We start from the raw sequence: 17,061 nt of genomic DNA on the forward strand, positions 1-17,061 counted from the left end.
CCCTGTGTGCACGTTTCTTAAGCTTTCTTTATTCTCGCCAGGCCACTTGACAAGTGTTCCTTATGTGATTAATCGGTGTCTTTACTCACTGTGTGGACAGCTTGGTTCATGGATGGCCATGTGTATCTGAGTTCTTGGATGTGCATTCACTGTGTGGTTGGCTTGGTTCATGGATGGCCATCTGTGTCCTAGCTCTTGGATGTGTGCTTTGAATGCTCTCTGCACTGTCTCTTGTGTTATCTAGAGCAATGTGGGCTCTGCATGAGCCGTTTACCTTGGTTATGGGGACCCTCTGATTATATGCAAGGAAGGTATGATCTCTAAGGTTTGGGGGACTTGGGGTACAAGTAGCTTTCCCCTGCATGGTCATGACCTCTTCACACTGCCTCATCACAGGGCTCTGTACTCTGCTGTCTTGGTGAGATTCTCTTGGAAGCTGCACACCTCAAGGCTGGGACTGAAGCAAGCCCTGTGGAGTTTCTGTCTCAGTCACGGGCTGCCCTTATTTGGGGGTGCTCTTGAGGCTTCACAGGACTTCACAGTGTGCTCCCCCTCTCACTGAGGCTTGAGGGCTACAGCTTGGGGATCCAGGCTCGGCTCACACTTTCTGCCTCCTATATACCCAGAATTCTTGGATGGTATTTGAGTCACAAGAAGCTAGAGACAGACAGTACACCCACAAGCTGGTGCTCCATAAGAGAGCATGAACACCTCAGACCTTGGGACCATTGCTTTATTAACCAGGGTCCACAACAGGTCAGCAGCAATTTTTCCAGAATTATCTGTAAGCCCCTTGGGCCCATCCTTATAAAACATTGTTTAGAAAGTAAATGGAAAAACTTCTAGAAACATCCATGCATTGCTCTTCCTCCTAATTTTTATTTCCAAATAACTTTTATCTCACCTCTTCTTGACTATCTTGGTTATTAAAAATATATATCTTTACATTTATTTTTATATTTTGAGAATTTCATATATGGGTACTCTATTTACATACTTTTTACTCCTACCAACTATCCCTATACCCCCTCCCTCTGAACATCATGACTTCTTCCATATATATATATATGCACAACTTCATCCATATATATATATATATATGCACACATATGTATAAATATATGTATACACACACACACAATCACACATACATAACCTGCTGAGTGCATTTAGTGTTACTTGTATGCATACATGTTAGGGTTGACCACTTGCTGTTGGATAGCCTATTAGGGAGCTTGCCCCTGGAGAAGATTCTCCCTCTCTCAGTAGTCATTTATTCCCTGTAGCTCTTCATCTAGGTATGGGGACTTGTGAGATTTTCCTAACCACTTGGGATGTCAACTGGTGATGTCACTGTCAAAGTCATGCTTAGGCGGCCATATTGTTAAGATTTCATGTGTGTCCTATGTAGAAGACACTGTCTCATGGTGGATCTCCTTCCCGGTCCTCTGGCTCTTCCAATCTCTCCAATGTTTCCTGAGCTTTAGGGGCAGGGTTTGTTTATAGCTGTGTTGGGACTGGGGGCCCCATGATTAGGTGTTCTCTGCATTTTGACCGGTTGTAGGTTTTTGTGATGATCTCCATTCGGATATCTTTTAAATGTATGGAACGTGTTTTTAAAATAGTGTGGCCATTTCTGTGATGCCAATGAGGAGAAGCAGAGCCATAACACAGCCATAATCACTGTGCGCTTGTCTTACTTGACAGCATCAGCAGCATTTCTAGGCTGTGCACGATAGCAGTTCCCAAGGACAGCCACCATAAGATGCCAAGAATGCTGATACACTGTCAGATTTGCAATACCGGAGGAGGCTTGGACTAACAGACCCTGACCCTCCCTAGGTAATAGTGTCTGAAGTAGCTTGATGGAAAAATTCAACCAGAACATATTTCAACATAAATGACTGGTATAATGTTGGCTTCTTTTAAGGTGGTTGCAGTTGGGTAGGATTGTCACACGCTGCATTTAATAAGAGAGCCAGAGGAAATAGGCAAGCTGTATATAGTCTATCCCACCTCATTCCTGTCAGCCATCATAGGCCTTGCCTGATACAAGCTCATCTAATCTGTGTGAGTTAGGTCAGCACCACGTCCAGATCATGAATGCTGAGCCCAGTCAGTCCAGATCCAGGGTGGGGAGGTTGGAAATCTCACAGTAGCTTCCCAGGGAAGCTTTATGTGTGCTTTCTTAGCCCTAAACATCCATACGCTTAACAAACTTCACTCTTCATGAGCTGGTGAGGCACCTCTGGCCACCTCCTCAGGTGATGCTTCCCGAATTCTAGTGCCTGCAAACCACATCTACCTCAGTGGATGTCAAAGAGGACTCTGAAAAGACAGCCAGGACTGTGAGGACTTTCGGTCTTTCTACCTCTTTCTCCTGCCCTTTCTTCAACTTCCCTGAAGTGTGGGAAGGTGGACGATGATGAGGTGGCGAGCTGGGGCTCTGCTGTCACACTTGCATGTGCACATGTGTGCCCCGTCAACAAATTCTTTGGAAGACAAGATGATGTCCTCCTTTTATGTGCCGTACAACTCAAGACCAAGCTTGGCCTTACAGGCTTATGTCAGGTCTAATAGAGCGTGGGCAGCATAGCGGATGAAAAGGCCCAGCTCTATTAGAAACTGACCCAGCAAGATGTCTTTCATTATGAGTTGATGATTTTTTTTTTTTTTACTTATGTAATGAGTGCCGAAAAAATATTTGCAGTGGAGTTTCTTAGAGAGTGGTGTGTTGAATCAGTCTGAGTCCTCCTATGAGGAAGCAGGTGGCACAAAGACCGTTGTGAAGCTCTTTACCGAGGGTTGTCAACTTGATGCTTCAAAGAAAACAAGTGTCAGGAAGCAGTGTGCTACAGCCACTAATGGCAAGGCATTTTTCTCACCCCTGGATGGCAAGGGGGTCAGGAGGAGGTGTTTGGGAACCTGGGAAAGGCCAGCTAACTAGGGAAGGAAGAAAGATCTGAAGAAGTGGGTTGTGAGGGAGTTCTTTTGATTTTTCTGATCCCATGAGACTGAGGTGGATTTCTGGGACCCTGTCTCCGATGAAGTCCTTCTACTGAAGAAACGTTCACTTATCTCTGAATGAGTAAGAACCCTCCTTTCAAAAGCAGTGGACCCTTCAGAAATTGCAAAGGAAGGCACGCCTTTTGGAGATTTGTCTTCTTTTCCTCTTCCCCATTTTCTTCTTCACTGAGAACATTGTTGAAATGGGGAGGTGGAGACAGGGAGACCAGAGCAGAGAAGTCTGGACTTTGCTGCTTTAGAGTCTCATTGCCAGGGTGATCACCTGCTGGACCATCAGCACATCTGTCTCCTCTACCCCTTGGATTTCTCTGTCACTTGAACAGGTGAGAGCTATCCACACGCATTGGAAGGGATGAGAGCCATCCATTTCCATCAGAAGGGATGAGAGCCATCCACACACAGAATGGTTACAATAGAGGCTATGTTGATGGAGGCAGGAAGCAACCTGTACCTGTTTGTTTTTCTTCTTTGCTAAGCCTCCTTTCATCTTCAGATGAGTTTACTATGCCCTCTGTTCCTCTGTGGTAAGTAAAAGGGCTTCTGTTTAGGCTGACTAAAATGTGGCACACAATGCTTTAATATGCATGCAGTTCAAGACACTTAACCATTGCCTCCTGGTGTATTTCTGAGCCCAAGAAGTCATCACTAAGTCTCTCAGAGGCCCACAAGCATCCTCACCATCAGCCCACCCAAATGGATCTCCTCAAACTTCACATGGTCTAATGTGAGCTTCTGGTCTCCTCACTAACCCATGGTTCCCATGGCTCTTTTTTGATTCCTATCTATTATTCTGCAACTTCCATAGTTTTGTTTTATCTCTTCATCACCTTTAGAAGTATATTGCCCATTGCATTTATGTGTGTGTGTGTGTGTGTGTGTGTGTGTGTGTGCACGTGCGCTCTCTGGGACAGTGCTAGAATTTCGTTTGTTCTGATACTCCAAACACTTAGGAGATGTGCAGGTTAGCACAGTGCCTAGTAAAAGTGGCCCAAGTCCTGGTGAATCCAAGAGGCTAGCAGGGAGAAGGCTCTCTGGTCCTTAGGAACAACAGCGGTGAGGGGCCTGTCTAGGGTGGGAATTGGGGGTGAGGAGAAGAAAGAATGTCTGCAGCATTGCTACCTGAGGCCTTTGTGACTGTACTGGCTGGTTTTGTGTGTCAACTTGACACAGGCTGGAGTTATCACAGAGAAAGGAGCTTCCGTTGGGGAAGTGTCTCCATGAGATCCAGCTGTGGGGCATTTTCTCAATTAGTGATCAAGGGGCGAGGGCCCCTGTAGGTGGGACCATCCCTGGGCTGGTAGTCTTGGGTTCTATAAGAGAGCAGGCTGAGCAAGCCAGCGGAAGCAGGCCAGTAAATAACATCCCTCCATGGCCTCTGCATCAGCTCCTGCTTTCTGACCTGCTTGAGTTCCAGTCCTGACTTACTTTGGTGAACAGCAGTGTGGAAGTATAAGCTGAATAAACCCTTTCCTCCCCAACTTGTTTCTTGGTCATGATGTTTGTGCAGGAATAAAAACCCTTACTAAGACGGTGACTTACCATGCTTAAAGTAATCTTCTCTAATGGGAACAGGCAGTTCACCAGCACGGGACCATAGGACATTGTATTCCTACTGAACATGTGCAGGTTTTGACAGGAAGGATTGTCAGTGGATGGGACTGCAGGTGTTAAAATCTTACTGTGATGCTAGATTTATGTCACTGGGATGTGGATAGCTGAACTTGCCATAGACATGTAGTATAATCCTGCCCACCATGGAGCAGATTCTAAATCAACATTCATAGAAAGAAATCAAGACGGCAGAGGATCAAACAACTGCTTGCTTAAGATGGAGTCCTTCTTTCATGCCCCTGGACTATATTGCTGAAAGGGACATGCTGATCTCGTCTCCGTCTTTGAGCGGCTCTTGTGGGGCTGGCTCTCTACTCTCAGCTCCATCTTCTAGCAGGACAAGTCTGCTTCATCCCTTTCCTTTCAATATGGGTGGTCAGCTAAAGGCTCTCTTCACTTGTATAGACTCTGCAGGGTTCCTAATTTTTTCCTGCCCTGCCCTTGATCCCCATTATTAACTCCCAGGGGCTGGGCTTCTTAGCACGAAGATGGGTAACAAGGCGGAAGTGATGGGAAGCCTCTGTACCCACAAGTGAATTTCAGTTCTAAAAACCTTTCTCTACTTGCCTTTTCTTCTTCCTCCTAAAAATAAATTCTCAAAGTGAGGGGAGGGCCTCCTGTGTGCCCCTGAGGAGTTCAGCTCTCCACATGTCTGTCTCAGGGACAGCACGACCCTTTGCATTCATTTGCTTTGTTCTTTCTGATGGGCTGGTGGCTTTTCAGCCTGGATTTCCAGGTCATTAGCAGCCATCAGCAGCCGTCATTTTAGTTCCTTCGGTGGAGGTTTCAACTGGGTGGGAAAGGAGGAGCCGAAGTCTCACAGCCCCTGGATAATCACTTCCCCTTGTGTCCAGCTAGACAAGATAAATTGGGTTTGGAGTCATCCTCCATCTACGACTGTCTTAGCTTGGTTTACGTCCCACTGGCCTTTTGTTCTAATACGGATTATAATTACCCAAGCTGAAGAGAGGTCTGGCTGCCCCAGCTTCTCCGTTTGCCCCACTTTCGATTGGCCTAATTCTTTCTGTGGGTTTCCAAAGCTTGGGCCGAAGCCATTAAAGTAAAAAGAGCCTTGGCATATGCTGCAGGGCTTTCTGGCTGTTGGGTTTTTCATTTCCCCTGGAATGAGTACTGTAGTTCAAGCAATCTACATGGCCCAAGTGCTCGGGGGATCTAGTCACCTCTTCCACAGTCCTGCCTACAACAGTGCTGATTATGAACATTCTTCGGTACTTTGACGATGGCCATTGATTTAGGTCACCGGGCTAAACGGATGAAGGTATCTGCCAGGAGATGACTGTTTCCAGAGTACCATGTTATAATGTGATATGGCCTCTTCCTCTCAGCATAGTATAACCCCACTGCCATCCTGGGTCCCTCACATGAAAGTGTAGCCTTTACCCTCTCCCCAATTCCAGCTCTGTTGATCTTGGGAGGTGCTGGAGGGTGTAAGAGGTGGGAGGTTACCCAAAAGTTAGACTGTATGATGCAACATTCACGATGTCATTGCCATGAGGAGGTGAGGACTATGTGGTGATGTGGTCTTTCCTGGTCGCCAGTGCTCCTGTAAACAAGCCCATTAGACTTATTGGTTCACTAAGTTGGACTTGCTTGGAATCTTGACTTTGCTCTGTCTCCTGTACCACAGCTGGTGAATAGATATTTGTTCACACCCCAGGGAACATTATATAGTACCAAGGGCCCATACAGACGTGAGTGCCAAGGGCCCATGAGTCTCCCTCTACATACCTGCAGTCCACATGTAGTGACATAACCTCTGTACGATGTGGTATCCTGAGGGATATGTTTCCTTGTATGCTTCTTGTCTGATACCCTGCTAGTCAAAATTGTCCTCTTTCCTAAGGCAAACTGCAGTGTGAATTTCTGCATCTAAATTTCTTAAGAGAGGAGTCTTTATTGCCCTGTACGTGTATTTTCCTCCTCTCTTCTCTCCTTCCCTCCTCCCTTCTGTGCTGGAGAAACAGAACCAGGGCCTAGAGTACTCTAATTCCTAATACTGAGTCACACTCCCAATATAATGAAAATTCTGATGATTTCCCAACTGTACCTTTCTATTAAAATATACTGCCTAAGACCATATATAGTTCTTGACTTGATGGATAGGGTGGCCCAGCCTCATGCTTTGAGTTTTAAGCGCACCCTCTACCCTGCTAGCCAAACATCCAGGGAGTCACTTGGACCCCGGGCTTCCTTTCTAGCTTACCTGACTCTGCTTTTTTCTCATCTGAATTTGCTCTCAACATCACCTGACATAGATACTTGGAACCCTTACCGACAACTCCTTCCCTAGCTCAATGCAAATGAGCCTGGGAAAGCCCAAGTCCAAAGCTCCTAATGGCAGTGACTAGAATCCTGAGGTTCCACTCACTTCACAGTAACCCCCTAAGGCCCCTCCAATCTCAGATATATCAGGCCATTGTCTAAAGAACTGTGAATTGTTCTCCTTGCAGTTTTTGCCTGTTTCCAGCTGAACTGGTGACCTCTGTCATCATCTCTGCAAGCTTTAAACAAACTCTTACTTCATCTGTTTGGGAGTATTTTCATGCCAGCTTTCGTCCATTCCTTTCTCGCCGTGAGTCCTTTCTCCTGCTCCTTTATAGAGATGGAAATGCAATCGGAGAATCAGAAAATGAGCAAGTGTTCTGAGCCGGGGGTGGGGGTGGGGGTGGGCGTGGGGGAAAAGGGCTGTGGTTTATGCCAGTCCATTGTAGGTGTGACAACCACCTACTTGAGACGCCCTGCAGGATTTGATGTGCTGGCCAGAGTGGAGCAGCATGAAGCACGCGGCAGGCCTGATGTCCTACCTCCCAGGAGCTAGGAAGGCTTCCTCCTCCAAAGGTGTCTCGGTACAACCTGTCTTTAAACTGAAAGCACTGTTCAGGCCCTACGGTCCAAGTGATCTGTGCAAGGGGTAGAGAGAAAGCAGTCTTTTTACTGAAAGAGGAAGAGAGAAATAAAATGGACTATGCTTGGTTGCTTGGCCTTGAGCTTGAGTGTATGGCCATCTTAGTTAGGCCTTGGCGAGGCTTTCTGGGAGCTGGAGGGACTTGAGGCTATGACTTGGGACATAGGACAGCTTCTACGTCCTCTTGGCAGCTCACATGGGTGGAGCCTGCTGGTGCTGATAAATCATGGTGCTTTTCCAGCATTGTGTCTTAAAGCTGAGAGAAGGTCATCATTCTGCCTTTTCATTCGCTCATGTATGCCGGGAATGAGTGGGTTTCCCCATTGCCCACATTCCTCATTCAGGATGGTAGAAGACCGGGTTCTTTTTCAAAAATCAGATTCGTTTATTTATTTCCTTATTTATGTGGGTGTGCAAGTGCATACGTGCATACACTCACTCGTGGAGAGTGACTCGTAGAGGACAACCCTCTGGAGTCACTTCTCCTTTCCCATGTCAGTTTCCGGGATTGAATGCAGGTAGTCAGTCTTGGTGGTACTGCCTTTGTCAAGGAGCCATCTCTTGGGCCCTCATAGAGACATTGTATTCCAGGATATCAAGAGCTAGTGAGCCAGGGCTTGTGTAGGATGCTTTAAGGGCCATGGCTGAAGTGACACAGAACACATCACCTTCTGCCACACTCCTGGCTAGAATGGGGCCCGTGCTCACATGTATGTACACATGAGTGCGTATGCATGAAGGTCCATAGAATCTTAAAATGTCAGAGCCGAACTTAAAATGTCAGAGCCGAACGTGAGCTGAGATGTCCTTATCTTAAGCATGTCCTCAGTGTGTGCCAAGGTCATTTTAAAGACCGCATTAAATGCCAATTCTGGGGCCTAGTCAAGCAGGTGCTAGAAAATTGTATTTAAACGTGTCCCTGATCATTAGGTTAAGAGAACTGCAGGACTGAGTTGTTCACCCCCTCATTTATAGACAGTAAAATTAGGGCCCAGTCACCCACATCTGAGACCACAGTTGACACTGGGCATTCTTGTACTAAGGACCATTCAGGCCCCTGGCGGGCCACTCCCAGACCTGTGCCCCAGGGCCTGTTCATAGCAGAGCATGTCTCCAGATTTGTTGATGTCCTCTCATCTCATCAGTGGGACCAGATGAGGACATGCACCCCATCCTCGGGGAATCCAGCAGCTGCCTTGAAAAGAGCCAAGTCTGGTAATTAGGCTGCCATTGAGAGTCCTCAGCACTGTAGGCTGCCCAGAGCGACTCCAGAGTTGAATCTAGTTACATTTAGGAAACGTGTTACCAAAAGTCAGGGACTCTCAGGTGTTTTTAATTTAGAGACCTGGATCTTGCAAAGTAATAATTGGGAGGAATTTTAAAATGAATTTTCCTACAACCTACTGACTGTGTAGCTACCCAGGAGCCCATGGTGCTTTTAAAACTGTACTGTAAAGAATCCTTTCAGGAGGCTTTGCTGGCGAGAAAGAACTTCTGTTCCCATCACTTGGTGGAGACAGAGAGTGCCTGTGAGCTTGTGCTTCATAATTTTGTGTGTGTGTGTGTGTGTGTGTGTGTGTGTGTGTGTGTGTTAGTATTGGAATTTAAAGCTCTGACTCAAAGACCTAATGAAGAAAGCTCAGCTTGCTCTAAATCTGCTCTGCAGATTGCTCCTCGCCCCTTCCATCAATCTTCCTTCTTAAACAAAATATGAAATCTGGAACAAAAAGTTAAAGTACCAAGGGCTGCACCAATTCCCTTCTTAGCCTTATTTGGAGGATCTGATACTGAGCATGTGTGTAGAAGTGTCATCTGTGTATGGAAGTGTTGTCTGAGAAGACAGCAAACAAACATCCAGTCACTCGCTACCTTCTGAAATAGGAGGGATAGACACACTGTTAACAGTGTGCATCGGATATCCAAACCTTTGCTGAAGTCATTTGGCTTTGATCAGTTTGAAAAATGACTGAAGGAAGCAGGAGGCGCATGTCCAAATCTTCCACTATTCCTGCATCGTTGTGAAGGAAGATGCTAGCAGCATAGCAGTGAAGGAAGGTGAGCATGGAAGCAGGGGTGAGCATGGATGGGTGTGTACGTATGAGTGAGGCGAAGGATGGATGTATAAGTAGGAGGACGGATGATAAGCACAGGGCATCCGGAGCACTGGTGGGTGGTCTGTTTTCCAGGGGGACAGTTGGCTTCTGAGACAAGCTGCAACATAGACCATGTTGTGTACAACAGAACATGAGATTTAAAGCCATGTCCTGGGTGAATCATAGACAGAGGTAATTAGACCAGCTGGGGCCTGCTTTCCATCAGCTGTGGTTATGGAGTACCACCTTGTATTTATTCTTGGGACCTTACTATAGGGGTCTGGTCATTCTTGGCTCTCTGTGGTCAGGAGGCTGCAGACGTTAAGTTACTTTCACGTAAAGACAGAAGAAAGCAAGTGGTGACCAGACTAAGAGACAGAGCTCAATCAAAATGGTGGATGTTCCAGTTAAGGGCACCCAAACTTAGTGGGGTGTAGGTTGGGGTCTTGGGGAGCAACGGCTGAGGGGAGGAATGTGGGATCTACATTTAAGGACTGGACTTGGGAAGGAGGAGGTAGTGGTATGCGGACAGACAAGGCAAGTCGCTCTGCAGGCTTGAGCTCAGCTTCAGCAGGTCAACAGGAATCCTCCCCCAAGCAGGGACTGCCCTGGGGAGGAGGAAGTCATCTTGGAGACCAATTCCAAGTTGTGCCGGGATGACTTGGTCATTATACCAAGGTTTGGCAAATTCCCGTCCAGCAGCTAAACTCAGATTGCCCCCTGCTTTTGTTAATAACGTTTTACTGGAACACAGCCACACATAATCATTCACACGTTACTCCTTTTTTTTCTCTTTCACATTGACATTGTGCTGGTCGAGTTAAGCAGCTGAAATAGACCATGCAGCCTAAAGCATGCAGTATTTCACATATAATTTTAAAGAAGTGTGACAGTCCCTGCTTCAAGGCCCCAAGTTTATCAGCTGCTGGATTAGGTGGCTTCCTGGAAAGAGGCATGGCCTTGATTTCAGGAGCATTCTGCACAGAGAAGAGCTTTGGGGTTGGGGCAGGCCAGTAGACTGTCCACTGAACTCCTCTGAGTAGGGTGACAGTAAGTCCCTTCAGGGACAGGAATGAGTGGCTCCCATGGGTGTCTGCTATCCTGGTCTAAAATGGCTGTTCGGGTTTTCTCACGAGTTCTGGAATGTATCCATGGACAATCTCTGATGTCTGCTTGCTCTCCCCTGGGTGAGATGATCCAACTCCGAGATCTTCCCTTGGGGCTCTCTAGTTTATTCTCTTTCTCTTTCTCTTTCTCTTTCTCTTTCTCTTTCTCTTTCTCTTTCTCTTTCTCTTTCTCTGTCTCTGTCTCTGTCTCTGTCTCTGTCTCTGTCTCTCTCCCTCTCCCTCTCATTCTCCATCCTCCTTTTTCTACATTTTAAAAAAGATTTATTTATTTATCTATTTATTCATTCATTCATTTATTTAATATACGTATGTATGTATGTATGTATGTATGTATGTATGTATGTATGTATGTATGTGAGGACTCTATCACTGTCTTCAGATGCACCAGAAGAGAGCATTAGATCCCATTACAGATGGTTGTGAGTCACCATGTGGTTGCTGGGAATTGAACTCATAACCTTTGGAAGAGCAGTCATTGCTCTTAACTGCTGAGCCATCTCTTTAACCCCTCTGTGGCTCTCTCTTAGGGCACCTCTTTGTGTTTTGTGTCTAATCACATATATTGTCCTACAGAAGGGACTCAGGTAGGATGATCCCCATTACCTATGAAGACTACCCTAGACTTGGCACATAGTCACCTCTGAGTTGTCCCTGTAGCTGAAGTAGCCATAGGGCTGCACTCGACAAGTAAAGAAGGGAAGATGGCAGGATCTATGTGTAGAGCAGCAAAGTGTAGGATCCTGTCTAGCCATCTTTAGAAGACAACAGTGGCCAGCATCATGCCAGAGCCAACCACCCACGTGATAGGGGGTTGATTTGTGTATACATTTCCAACCCCGCAGTGCTGTGTGGGTGGCTTGCAATGGCCACTCTAGAACAGCTTTTGTCCCACCCTAACTCCAGAGAGCTATTGTTAAATATTCCAGCACACTACTGTTGCTGTGGGAGGAATTTTAGTTAGAAGTCAAGCAGGAAGAAAGACGTAAGTATTTGCTAACCTACAGGGCCTAGATGTGCTCAGGAACCTCAGGACAACTCTATTAAAAAGTGTGGTTGGCCCCTTGTTGTATAGGGAAAGAATCTGAGTCTACACGAGGCTGAGCTACGCTACAGGGTCTGAATAGGGATCACCCATGTTTATTATCCTGCCTCACAGAGGCTAGAACTCTGGGTGGGCAGAGGTTTGGCTCTGAAGAGAAAGAGAAGATGAGCAGGGGGTTGCTGGGGAGAGACAACCACTGAATAGGACAGAGCCCAAAGCTCAGGGCAGCAGGCACAACCTGGGACAAGCAGGAAGAAGGAAGGGTTGAGAGAGTTGCTATAAGAACCTATCCGCCTGTGTGCTGTACCCAGCCCTGTAGGTGCAGTAAGACAAAACACCAACAGGGGCAGCCAGACCACAGCCAGTGTTTCTCGTGGGCAGGAAAAGGTGTGGTGATGTGTGGAAGCATAACCAGTGTCAGTTGAGGCAGAGAGAGGAGGGGGGAACAGCTCCATATCCATCAGGGAAAGCCCCCCTTCTGTTTGCTCCTGTGTCCCTTCCTTCTTCCTGGGAGGCTTAGCAAGCAGTCCAGCCCTGGTGTGGGCTAGCTGAGGGCAGAGAGCTTTCAGATCTGAACCTACCAGGCGTCCTGTATCCTGTGCTGCGGGGACACAGCCTTCTTCCTTTATTGTTCAGGACTCTGCCTTGTCTCAAACTTGGGCAGTATTTAACAATCATCCAACATCTTTAACCCCAAACCCTCAAGGAATTATTCTGTGACTCCCAACTGATGGGAATGTGAAGCCCAGAGAGAAGAGAGATCTTCAGGATGCAGGGCTAGCTGAGAGAAAATTCAGATTCAGGGAGTAAGAGGACTAGCTGCTCTGCTCTAGGACCAGGGTTCAGTTCTCAGCATCCACTCAGTGGCCGCTCAGTGTCTGTGACGCCGGTTGTAGGAGATTATATACTCTATTCTGGCCTCCATGGATAACAGACCTGCATGTGCTGCACATACATACATGCAGGCACAACACTTATACCCAGAATAAAATAAATAGATCTTAAGGTTTATTTCTAAGAAGGAATCTACCTTGGATACCCTGAATCTGGATGTGCTCAGTGTGGATGGCGTCTGGATGGAGAGGGGCGACCCAGAGAGCATAGAAAGGCCAGAGGAGCAGAAACACCGATCCATCCATCCCTTCACATGAGGTCCTTCGCCATTTCTTGTTTTCCCTATATTTCCCTCCTCCCTGTACTTGAACGATTCCTTCTCTTGCTTTGATGCAATACTACAAAGGCATCACACTCTCTTGGGGAACAGTGGAGGACAATGGTCCAGGGCATTGCAGAGCCACGAACGTAATTCCCAGAGCTGGTCTGGTAGGGCAGCGGGGAGAGTCGGGTACCTCACTGACGAGGTTCACACTCTGTGTTGGCTCTTGCTGTCCTCTGGAGTCCCAGGCCTTATCACCAGCCCTCCAGTGAATGAGTGAGGCTTGCTGAAGGACCCTAGGATAAACCCCTGAAGAAGCAGCTCTCGGTGTTTGGAATGCTTGTTGAAAGTGTTCAGGTTTTTACCCTGAATTCTTGGAAACCTTCATGCAGCACATTGGAAAGACCCAGAATCTGTATTAGCAAGGTGCCCCCAGTTCTGAGATCTGTGGAGCCTGAGCTCAAGCAGCCAGCTTCCAGTGAGAGAGAGAGAGAGAGAGAGAGAGAGAGAGAGAGAGCGCATTAGCATTAGCATGCTTACACTGAATGGGTTTAGACTCAGTAGCTAGGATGTTTATGGAGTTGTCTTGCTGAACAATAAAGAATATAGCAGTTATGTGTATAATCACACGTAATTGCAATGTTGTGGATGGTTGAACCTGATAAAGATTACTTTATTAAATGCTCCCTGCAATTTGCCATTGGTTAACATGTGGAGCGTTAGAAGAATTTATTCTCTTCACTGGATGGAAAAGTTTTGAGTTGTTACTGTGAGCCTGGTACCCTGCTGGAGGCGCTGAGTGTCCCAGAGTCACTGACAGCTCTGGGTTCTGACCGCTGTCCTCAGTATGCTTACTGTCTGGCAGTGGGGCAAGACTTACTAAATCCTCCACTGGCCATGTACATTGCGGTCTTGCATAAGTTCATTCATAGCAACTAAGATATTTCTTAAATTCATTAGGAAATGTGTTTTTAAAATTGCTTTTATAAGTGTGTACATATTTGCTCATAAACAAATACTAAGCCCAAGAAAATCCTTATGACACCATGTTAAAAACCAATTTAAAGTCAGTTGAAATACAGATTAGGAAGTTGGGGTATTGCTTCCTAGCACCAAGAGTTAAAAATTCTAAGTGGCTTAGTGGTAGTGTTTGCTGAGTAAGCACGAGGACACAAGTATGTGTGGCTGCTGGCTTGTGTGACACCCTATGCTGTGGAATAGAGACAGGTCCCACAGATGGCTGACCAGCCAGTCTAGCCAAAATGAGGAGCCCTGGGCTCAGAGATTGTGTCTCAAAAATAAGAGAGGCCTACACCTTTGTTGTGAACACGCATGGAATGTCAAGATCCCCGATTTCTTTTTAACCCCCCAAAGCCTCTCTTTGCTCTGTCCCCTCGTTTGTGAATGTAGCACACTGGGAAAGGGCCAGGAGTGGTTTCAGCACAGCGTCCTGAAATCTTGTCTGTAAGTTGTCTGTCACCTAGGAGATAATGGAGGAGGATTCCCCCCTGTTAACCCTGGCTCCTGACTCTCAGTGTTGCAGGAGGTGAGCTGTTTGACTTCCTGGCTGAGAAGGAATCTCTGACTGAAGAGGAGGCAACGGAATTCCTTAAGCAGATTCTCAGCGGCGTTTACTACCTGCACTCACTGCAGATCGCTCACTTTGACCTGAAGGTAATAAGCTTATGCCAGGCATGGCTTTTGTGGCTTGTTGGCCAAGAGAAACTGAGGCACCTGGCATTTTCTTCATGTGTTTTAACAATAGGAATTATTCATTCAATCACTAAGTTTATTAAAAAAGTAAATTATTGTAAATCATTAGCATAGAATGTCTTCCTATAGTTAGAATGCCCAACCTCTGTTTTGTGGCGTAGAAGCTTAAAATCAATGGTCACAGTCGGTCACAGTCGGGAATCCCTGGTAAGGAGTCAAAGGGGCTTACTCAACAGGCCCTTAAGCAATGCCTGCTCTTGGACAGTGGTCCATTTTTGGCTGGTAGCTGGACAGCTTTCATTCTTCTGTGGCTGTGGACTTTGGATGGCAAGTATCTTGAGTGTTTCTCCATTTGATACAAGCCTGGGGGCCTGATTTTTCTTTTTACTACCAGGCAGATCCAACCATGATCTTGGCTAGGTGTAGTAGGGTCTTGGTGTGGTTGGAGGCAAGACTGTATTGGGGGATTAAAAATGTGTAAACCCCATTTCCAGCAGTCATGGAGCATACTCTTTTTGGGAAAGGAAGATAACACAGGGACAACAGAAAACCACAGTGTTAGATTGACAGGAGCCGAGACACAGGTTGGTGCAGGCCATTGAGCTAGAACAGGGCTGCAGAGGACCGGACTGTCTTGTCTTTTGCCTGTAGCAGAGCCATCAGACCCATGTCTGTGTCCCCCAGTATTCACCAACTCGCACCATAAGGTGGATTTCTGCCAGTTCCCGTCTGTTTGATGTCTTGTTTCTGACCGGGGAGCTGGCAATGCCCACAAATAAGTGTCCGCTGGGCAGCTGCCAGCACCAAGGTGCAGGAGATGACAAGCGCAGCCTCGACTTGCCCGTGCTTCTTGGGAATGCAAGCTGTCAAGACGGGCTGTGCTCCTATCACCCTACCTAAGTGGAACAGACATCCCAGACCTGCCTTTTGCTCCCCTTCCTTACCAAGTGCTTTCTGGTCTCAAATTCTTGCCTCGGATCTGCCTCCTGGAGCCCCTGAGCCAAAATCCTGTTCTCCCCACTGCTTTTTCATCTACCTGCTCTCTGGCTTTTGCTTGTTTGTTTGTTGTTGTTTGGTTGCTTGGTTTTTGTTTGTTTGTTCTTGAGTGAAGAAGGACCCTTCTGTCACCTTTTACTTCTCTTTCTCTCTCTCTTGTAGCCGGAAAACATAATGCTTCTGGATAGAAATGTGCCCAAACCTCGGATCAAGATCATAGACTTTGGCTTGGCCCATAAAATTGACTTTGGAAATGAATTCAAAAACATATTTGGGACACCAGAGTTTGTGGGTAAATCTCCTCTGCCCTTGGGCTCCCTTGTGTCTCATCCACAGTCCACTGGCTGGATCTCCCTGGCTCTAAGATCACTCCCTGTCCCTGTTTCTGTTCGTCATGATAAACTGTTGGCCTCTACCTTTCCAAGCTAACGAGTGTTTGTTTTCTCTCAGCTCCGGAGATAGTCAACTATGAGCCCCTGGGTCTTGAGGCAGATATGTGGTAAGGAGCACGCCCTTGGTGTTGTTTTCTTTCTGACCTATCTGACTAATTTTCTAACATGGCTTTGTCTTTATTTCTGTGTGCAGGAGCATCGGGGTAATAACCTATATCCTGTAAGTATCAAGTCCATCATGCATGCATTCTTCGCTTCTCCCTGAGACTGACCAGATAGATCATGTTGGCTCCTTCAGCTTGTGCATGTTCCCATTAAACATTAAATCCTGCATGCTTAGAACATATCCATTTTATGCTAATTAGGTTTGGCTTTCCTCAATCAAAATGAATTGCCAGTAATTGTAGCATAATCATGGTGAGAAATCTTATGTGTCCATTGCTGAGAAAATAGAAGAGTTTCATTTTAAACTATTCTTGGTTCAAATGACTGTATATGGTGGTGTGTTTGTGTGTAAGTGCTTATTAGTGTGTGTGTGTGTGTGTGTGTGTGTGTGTGTGTGCGCACACGTGTGAGTGAGCGTGCATGCACTAGTGTGTTTGTACTTGTCCGTGAGGGTGCATAGGTATGCATGATCACTTTACACTCCAGTTTTACTTTTATGCTTTTGAGATAGGGTTTCTTTTTTATTTTTATTTTTTGAGATAAGGTTTATTTTATGTGTATGAGTCTTTTGCTTGCATGTATATATGTACATCATATATATCCTGGTGCCCTGGCGTTCAGAAGGTTGGATTCCTTGAGCTGAAGTTACAGATGGTTGTGAACGACCATGTGGTTGCTGGCAATCGAACCCTTGTTCTTTCTGGAAGAGCAGTCAGTGCTCTTAACCACTGAGCCACCTTGCCAGCTCTGAGATAGGGCTTCTTTATGGATTAGGGTTTCTTCATCAATTTGGCTACATTGGCTAGCTGCTGA

General features: G+C 46.5%; 1 protein-coding gene across 8 annotated transcripts in view; it reads left to right on the forward strand.

Moving 5' to 3' along the window:
• The window catches only part of Dapk1 (death associated protein kinase 1), a 161,469-nt gene that overhangs the window by 100,438 nt on the left and 43,970 nt on the right, over nucleotides 1-17,061 (forward strand). For all 8 annotated transcript variants that reach the window (XM_030247400.1, NM_029653.3, NM_001285917.1 and 5 more), the window contains 4 exons: nucleotides 14,518-14,656; nucleotides 15,854-15,983; nucleotides 16,142-16,190; nucleotides 16,277-16,303. In XM_030247400.1, the coding sequence (XP_030103260.1) occupies nucleotides 14,518-14,656; nucleotides 15,854-15,983; nucleotides 16,142-16,190; nucleotides 16,277-16,303 (345 nt within the window). The remainder of the gene's footprint in view (nucleotides 1-14,517; nucleotides 14,657-15,853; nucleotides 15,984-16,141; nucleotides 16,191-16,276; nucleotides 16,304-17,061) is intronic.

This window comes from Mus musculus, chromosome 13 (genome assembly GCF_000001635.26).
Source record: "Mus musculus strain C57BL/6J chromosome 13, GRCm38.p6 C57BL/6J".
NCBI classification, from domain to species: domain Eukaryota; kingdom Metazoa; phylum Chordata; class Mammalia; order Rodentia; family Muridae; genus Mus; species Mus musculus.